The sequence below is a fragment of the Arachis ipaensis genome, chromosome B05 (assembly GCF_000816755.2).
Source record: "Arachis ipaensis cultivar K30076 chromosome B05, Araip1.1, whole genome shotgun sequence".
In the NCBI taxonomy this organism is placed as follows: domain Eukaryota; kingdom Viridiplantae; phylum Streptophyta; class Magnoliopsida; order Fabales; family Fabaceae; genus Arachis; species Arachis ipaensis.
The window spans coordinates 128082284-128090699 of record NC_029789.2 but is presented as its reverse complement, the minus strand read 5'-3'; the positions used below and the strand labels follow the sequence as shown (position 1 = coordinate 128090699).

Here is an 8416-nt window from a genome sequence, read left to right as displayed (position 1 = left end):
CTATTCTAAATATATATATTATAGCTAAAGATGGAGCTCACGGAGGGTCATGTATTCCAAGGTTGGCATGAAGGAGCTATAGAGTTTCCACCTACCTACAAGTACCACCCTAATTCTGAAGATTACATTGGGTGTGATCAGAAACAATTGACCAAAAAGAAGCGTGCTCCAGCATGGTAAATTAAAGAATTTTGATTGGCTTTTTACCTTTTTTGGGTTGGGAGCATTAAATTAAAGAATTTGAATAATTTGCCTTTAGAATTTATTGCTTTATGAATGCATCAAGAAAGCCAAAATGACCAACAATATGAAAGATTCTTGTTACCATATTGTATTACTGAGTCCAGTTCATTGTGCCCTACTTTGTGTGTGTAAATCCAAAATGTTTAACACTTTTGCTCCCCTAAAACTGGCTCCATAATATCATAATTTTTGGAAAGGTTCGCAAATTTTTCAACTGTGATCTCAATCTTGCTTTTTCATGAATGCTAGGGGACCAGCAATTTTAGTGTTTTGTTACCATCAATTGGCCATTAATAGTATTTTTAATGGGGTGAGATTATATCTAATGGTAGAAAATCACTCACTTTTGTTTTGATGGTTAAGTGTTGGCCAGAAAACACAAAAGTTGCTGGCCTCTAGACTTTTCCTATAACATTATATATTGTAGCATTTCTATTGGGAAGAGTAGATAGATGATTATCTAACACAAGAAGGATTACAGGTGTGATCGAATACTATGGTTTGGAGAGGGAATGAAGCAAAGTAAATACAGCAGGAGTGAATCAAAACTCTCTGATCATAGGCCTGTTAAGGCATTGTTCAAAGTTGAGATCAAGGTGGCCGAAAACTCTACTTGATTCAAAGATTTACAAGGGCAATTTCGTCCAAGAGATTTTGACGTCTCATTGTTTAACATTCTTGAATTATGTTTTTAGAATTCTAGGAAGGTATTCATGTGAAGGCTCAATTCTTTGTGAGACGTATTTAATTTGCCAATAAAAAAAGTTTTTCTTTTCTTAGAGAAATTTGTACAAGTAGATGTCAGAATTATTTTGACAAAATACATGAGTAGTTGATGAGTCATGAATGTGATAGTGTTGCATAAACACTAATGAAAGAAAATGCCAATTGTCAAACTTGTATTTCACAACATTTTGAATTTCTAACATTTTAGTTCTTATCATTTTCCCCCTCATTTATTAGAGTACACATTGCTAAGCTATGAACATTATTAGGAAAAAGGTGCATTTTGGGACAAGAACGAATCGTTCAACTTATAGTTGAAGGAACAAAGCAAAACTTCTCTAAAGATTTATCACAGATTCACAGCCTAACTTGCAATCAAGTTAGGTAAAAAAAATTATAGTTGCAACTCATTCCTTGTAGTCTAGTATTTTTATTTTCATTTAAAAAATAAAATAAAACTTGAGTCAAAAAGTTTAGTAATATCTTAACTTTGCAACCCTTTTTATTTAAGGGCATATAAATATTATGGAAAATGCTAAACATCCGAATCTTTTACTAGAAACAAGAAATGTAGGGTCAAAATAATGTGAATAATAATGTTTGGTACTTTAATTGTCATGCCATGCACGTAAAAAAAAACACACACTGCAGTCGCACCATAATTTTAATGTAGTAGCTATCAGATGTTTCAGTTAGAAGAATTTCTTGTGTCTAAAACTGCTTCATGTTCAACTTCATACCAATTACCCATTGATTACCCTACCCAAGGTTTCTGACAGTTCAGACAGTGATTTGTACAAATCATCAAGGTCACAATCTTACAACCCACCTTTGACGTCATTTGGAAAATCATATTTTGGCAATTCAAAGAACATTCTAGTAATTTATACTATATATCAACAAACTAACCACCATTATGTCATTCAAAAACAAATTTTGAATCATTCCAAGTATGTAGCACTTGCAACATAGTAGCTACTCATCATCATCCTCCGGATCAAAATCCTTAACCTTCACATCTGCATCTTCTCCATACTGGATGCAGTTGTCGATTTGGTTCAACACATATTGGATACTGTAATGAAGAAACAAATGAGTATATTACAAAATTGGTGTTACTATAGGTAAAATTATAGGAGTCAATGAGCTGTAAAACAACTACTATGTCAAAAGGTTTGTACTATGACAGGCAAAACGGTAGATAGGCACTAGAGTTTACCTTCTTTCCTTCCTCAAGTCCAGTGGTATAAAACTCACCATGCTATAGTTATTTACCTGTTGCATGATAAACAAATAGATTACTAAATAGAAACCAACTATTGCAAAAGATGGGGAAAGAACAAAAACTAAATACTGTAAAATTGAATCAATCTTCATCATAAGCCTTAACGGCAGGACGAAAATCAAGAATAGCTGTTACAAAATGGAAGTGACAATTGCCAAGATGGAGTGAGACCTTCATTCCTTTTTAATTTTAGGTCCAAAATATGGAGCCAGCAATTTGTTCCAATGTTCTTTGCACAAAAAGAAAGCAAGAGCTATGTCCTAATGGAAACAAAAACCCATAACAATGTATTCTACACAAGTCCCTAATTCCAGATGATAGATGTTCATGTCCTGCCTAAAATCACAATTGTTCATGTCCCACCTAAAATGTGGGAAGAAAAAACATCAAATTAAATGCAATATAAACATGAAGGACCAATTTAAACTAAAACTACAGGAATGTTTGATATGCCTTAACATTTGTGAGTAAGTTTTCCTGTCCCAAAAACTCCGATACCTTAATATATTATCACATACAACCTCTTCCATTATTCATCCTCTTCAATGTTCTCCTAGATTCTAGGCATAAAGTTAGATCCTCCTGCCTAGTTGCTTGAACTATAATAGAGCACAGCCTTAACAATATCAAATTGGCAAAGAGATGTGAAAAGCGCATATATTTTTAAGAATATTTGGATACCCACCAGTTCAATCAAAGCTTTATTAAGCTTCGCAAACTGAGGACCCATTCGTTGATTCAATTCAGACAGTAAAAAAGTAGGCTCTGGATCCAAGAACCTAAAAGAGAGAAAAAAAATACGTAGATTATGATTAAAATGAATGTTATTAAAAGAGATTAGGTAAAAGGATTTTGTATCAGTAATTACTCTTCAAGATCCTTTTTGTTAGTCACAAGGTCCATTTTTGATAGGATATTCACATGTGGTAATTCAAGTTGAACCATTGCGGAAAGGCAAGCCATGCACCCACTGATAAATTTTGTCACATCACTCATGAACTGGAATCATGTAAAATCGTTAGGGTCAACAAAGGTAATGAGAATAACAATGAATATTAAGGAATGTTACAGAATTGATATATCAAAAGGAAGCAAAGCTGGGTTTATGAGCAGCTGCCACATACCTGTGAATCAAGCAAGTACACAGCACAAATGTTGAAATTTTTACGTTTCAAATGTTCCACAAAATTCTTGAGCACAGGCACATGTGAATAAAGTTCTATCTGGCCTGAAAAAACAATAAATGGTTGAGTTGATTTAACAGTATTTATCAGGTCAAGTTTCAACCACACAACTTATAGAAAACAATTAAAAGAAATATAAACAAACTAGCAAATCAATTTCTATTGTTCAAAAAGATCATGTACTAGCTACTAACTCATGCATCATGCAACTGGATTATACCAATATTACCACTTCGCAATGAAAATTTTGTGGTATTGTAACATTTGCACCCTACTTTGACAGAAATCGAAAAGTGCCAAGGGATAAGCAAGAATACCAGGGCAGTCAAAGACCAGGTAATCATCATCTAAATAGTTGTCCAGCTCTTCCTCAAGCCAATCATCGAGGTTATCTTCAAGGTGTCTAAATAAGATTGCTAAGGCAACACGGTTTCTAGCAAGTTTTTAATGTAGCAACTAAATGTAAATAAACAGGAAAATAGTAAAATAGCAAAAGATGAAGGTCATTTATACTAGCAAACAAAATCTCTGCCTAACTCAGCATCGCAAAAAGCAATGATACAGGCTTATTATTACAGAAAAAGTTTGTAAAGAAGATGAAACAAAGAAAAGGATACTCCATGCAGTACATAAGACCACCATTAGGGCCTAATCCAAGCTCCTCCATAACATCTTCCAGGGAAATCAGTTCCCTTATATCTGCAAGCATGTTAAACAAAAGCGTTAAGTTTCAGAAAACAACAAACTGAACCCAGAAAAATACTAACTACAAATAACACATTTACGTTACCCATTGCAACAGGATAGTCAAAGTTTTCAGCGGCAGGGTCCAGGTTCACAATATTTATTGTACGCCTTGCAGCTACACAATGTTCATACAAACTCGAGCAATATGTTGACTAATAGACAAAACAAAAATAAACTCTCATGAGTGTCTTAACCGGTTTAAGAAAAGTAAAACAGCATGTAGGTCTGTAGTTCAACAATATAGATGAGGCAACAACAACAATGAAAGTTCACCCCAACAAGGCTGGGTCAGCTACACAAATTAGAACTAGCTCATAGTTGATAGCCCTCCTAATTTAAACAATAAATTGGATTCCTATAACCGTGACTGCAGCCATAATACCGCTGTTGTGGTGCTCTCTGCAACCTCATTGCAACAGCAAATTGTGGCTATATTGACCATATTTCCCCGCAATCACAGTAACAACAATGTAATTACAATTTAGATACTATGAGTGAAAAGGTAGAACAAATGAGGTGACACAATAAAATACCTTGCCGCTACCAGCTGGACCTATAACAAGTTGTGCATAGCCCATGATGTCCTCGTATCAAATTCCAAACAATTTTCCCTCTGAAGCTCAAGCAGAAAGACAATTGACGGCGCGAAAGGAAGTAAGAATGGCAACAGTAATGTAAGCAGAGCACCAAATAGCAATGGCAAACAACAATTTCAGGAGATCAGAGTAGTCCATAAACAAACAAGGCACTCCCAAAGACAGTACACAGTACCAGAAAACCTGAATATAATATCAAACACCAGAACTAAATATGAACAAATCAAATAATATAAATAACAAAGGAAAAATAAAAGCTTCTTTCCCATATTTTGAAATTCGCAAAGCCTAGTTTTCTAGTACAGAAATCAAATTCAGAACAAAAACACAAGCAACACAATCAAGCTTTGGCACAACCACAAAAGCAAATGGATTAAGAAAAGACCCAACAATAATAATAAAATGTAATTAGCGGCAATGCAAAATAACCGTAGTTTAGCTCTCTATGCACAAACACTGAACTTATTGACACACTGTCAAATTAGGGCACATTAATGACCCGATGAGCAGCAAATCAAAGCATAGCAAATGTATTATTATTTCTACAATTGTATCCGTAGCAACATTAAATTTGTTCAATGATGGTAGCATAAGTTAATTAAAGCATACAGGTTACAAGGAGGGGGAAAATGAAAAGGAACCGAGTCTTGAACATATTAAGTGATTAGTACAGTAGATGCATGAAGAATGAGTTGAAGTATGTTAATTTTGCATTGTTTATTGGAACATCCGAGAAAATCCATCATGCAATAAGACAACTCATTGAAGAAGCTAACAGACAAACCAAAAAAAACGTGTTACTTATGCAGATTACAACTCTCAATACCATAAGAATATAACAAATCCATTGCAGTTCACAAAAAAGAAAATTTTAGGGAAAAAATGAAATTTGAAACTCATTCACACTGACGGCGGAGGCCACGGCGGCGATTGCAGCCCCTTACCCTGTTTTGCTCCCAATCAATCCGCTGCCCTAGTGTACTGGAGGCAGGGTAGACGACAGAGGGACTGAGCTGTGTCCCGCCGCAAGGTTGCGAGAACCGAACCGGTCAATGAACCGGTAAGATAACTGGTTCACTGGTTCAATGGTTCGACCGGAGTTCAACCGGAGTTTAACCGGTTTAATTAAATATTCATTAAAAATTTAATATATAATTTCAAATATTTAAATTTGATAATTTCTAACCTAATGAAATCCAAAATTTCAAAATTTACCATAATGTTCCACAACCAAAAAAAATATTAACAAAATTTTCAACTAAATACAGGCACTAATCATCACTAATCAGTAATCATCAGAAAATCAGCAACAAGCCAACAATATATCATCAAGCAACAACATCATCATTTCAGAAAATCAACAATTCAGAATAAGCAAACATTAACAAAATCAACTCAGCAACTCAGAATTAAACCCAGCAATTCACAATTAAACCCAACTCCAATTCAGAAATAAACAAAGGCACTAATCATCACTAATCAGTAATCATCAGAAAATCCACAAGCAGCCAACAATATATCATCAAACAACAACATCATCATCATTTCAGAAAATCAGCAATTTAGAATAAGCAAACATCAACAAAATCAGTATTACTAACTCAGCAACTCATAATTAAACCCAAATAACTCATAATTAAACCCAACTCCAATTCAAAATCAAAGGCACTAATCATCACTGATCAATAACCATCAGAAAACCAACAAGAAGCCAACAACATATCAGTAACAATATCATCATCATTTCAGAAAATCATTCTAGAATCATAAATCAACCATCAACAAGATTATTCCAGTTTCATAAAATAAGTAAGAGCTATGTACTCATTCACAATTTTAGAAATAATGAAAAGTTTGATGCCAAATGTAATTATATTTGTCCTGCATCTGTCTGCTTTCGAGTGAAGTGATTTGCATCAACACTCAGAGTGCTTACTGCTTACCGGCGGCGAGGAGGAAGGGGAGAACGGCCACACCGGCGAACAGAGAGAGAGAGAGCGCTTGAACAGAGGAGATGGCGACGGCCACAGAGCTTCCACACGACGGCGAGGGAGCTTCCTACGACGGCGACACAGCTTCCTAGGACGGCGACGGAACTTCCACGGCGCTACACCGGCGAACAGAGGAGAGGAGATGCGGTGGCTGTGGGTTCCGCGGGGCTGTGGGGCTGCGGGGTTGCGGTGGGTGCAGCGGCTGCGTGCTACGGGGTTGGGGGAGATGCGGTGGCTGTGGGTTCCGCTAGGGTTCTTTTCTGTTCTTTCAAGTTTGAATTGAGTTTTTGAGAGAGGAGAGGAGAGGAGATGAGTGGGAGTGTGGGACTGGGGGGTCTGGGCTTCGGGTAGTAAATTTAGGGGTTTTTCTATTTTAAAGGTCAAAACGCGCCGTTTTGAAGGGGGTTCTCAAACCGGCAGACCTCTTTAAAACCGGCCGGTTCCTCCGGTTTGCCAGTTAACCACTAATTTGACCGATTTTTTTATCAATTTTTTGCCAAGCGGTTTTTGAAACTAACCAAACCGTCCTGATGATCGGTTTATCCGGTTGAACCGATCGCTCTGGTTCGATTTTTAGAACAATGGTCCCGCGTATCCTAACCCAGATTAATTACTCACTTATTCCCTTGACCGGATGACCCGACATTAGTCCAAACCCGGTTCAGTTCTTTGATAGGATTAGGATAGAATATTTTTATTTTTCTAGTCTGATCGAATAGTCACGAAATTGGACTAAAATTAGTCCAAACTGATCGGACTTGGTCTGGATTTTTGGTCCAACTAGGCTATATACACCCATATTGTTGAGTCATACTCCATGTTTTAAAAATCGAACTAGTCATCGAACCACTTTAATTACTGATTTATTGGTTTATTAGTTCAATTAATTCAAATGTAATTCAATTAAAAAAATATTTTATAATAAAATAATAAATAAATTATAAATAAACACCTTAAGATATAATTATAATTTAATCTAAATTTAAAATATTTATCAAATTTAAAGCACTAGAAATATCATCAACCAAAATCTTATAATCTTATCAAAATACAAATGTAAAAGTTAATTAACAAAAAGAAATATCCAAATATAAAATATCAACATGAAAATTTTATCATTAATTATCAAAATCTACAAAAACTTGCTGCAGATCTATAGACAATTAACATAATTATACTTCCATTAAAAATAACAGAGAATATTACCTTAATGTAGTTGTGTCAACAAATAAAACAAAAAATGATAGTGTTGTACAACAAATACACAACAGAGCCTGAAACAAAAAGAATCCAACATGGAGGAGAGACAGCGAGTCAGCAGATATCGAGAGCAGGGACAGTGCAACCAAATAATGAACAAAATAATGAAAATATATTTTTTTAAATAACAGAACAATCAAAACATGAATCATACGATCACCAATTGCAATTTTTTTCTTCATAAGAACATAACAATGAAATCATAAAGCATATAATCAATCAAAAGATCACCAATTGCAAATTCTTTTAATAAGAACGTAAGTTAGAACAATCAAAAATGAAGAGTAAGGTTGTGCCAGCGGACAAGACGTACGAAATTGTTGTGCCGGCGAAGAAGACGAACGAAACAACTGGAGTAGAGAGAAGACAATGCAACGCTCACGG

The 8416-nt window shown here is 35.2% G+C and overlaps 1 protein-coding gene and 1 long non-coding RNA gene across 4 annotated transcripts; one reads left to right on the top strand and one right to left on the bottom strand.

The window, feature by feature from the left end:
• On the top strand, positions 22-1145 carry LOC110262392. The gene is made up of 2 exons (XR_002347132.1): positions 22-176; positions 725-1145. It is a non-coding gene; the product is annotated as an uncharacterized LOC110262392 (long non-coding RNA).
• Positions 1557-7125, bottom strand: LOC107644091 (GPN-loop GTPase 3). 3 transcript variants are annotated; one of them, XM_016347882.2, is made up of 10 exons: positions 6718-7124; positions 4719-4964; positions 4229-4337; positions 4056-4137; positions 3756-3841; positions 3379-3482; positions 3123-3253; positions 2940-3033; positions 2189-2244; positions 1557-2044 (listed from the first exon to the last, which is right to left on the bottom strand). In XM_016347882.2, exons 2-10 carry the CDS (start codon positions 4761-4763, stop codon positions 1945-1947), a joined length of 807 nt encoding a protein of 268 aa, XP_016203368.1. In that variant the 5' UTR covers positions 4764-4964; positions 6718-7124; the 3' UTR covers positions 1557-1944. The 3 variants fall into 3 exon arrangements, with proteins under 3 accessions (XP_016203368.1, XP_016203369.1, XP_016203367.1); XM_016347883.2 differs by having other exon boundaries at positions 4719-4798; positions 6725-7124; XM_016347881.2 differs by having other exon boundaries at positions 1925-2044; positions 6725-7125.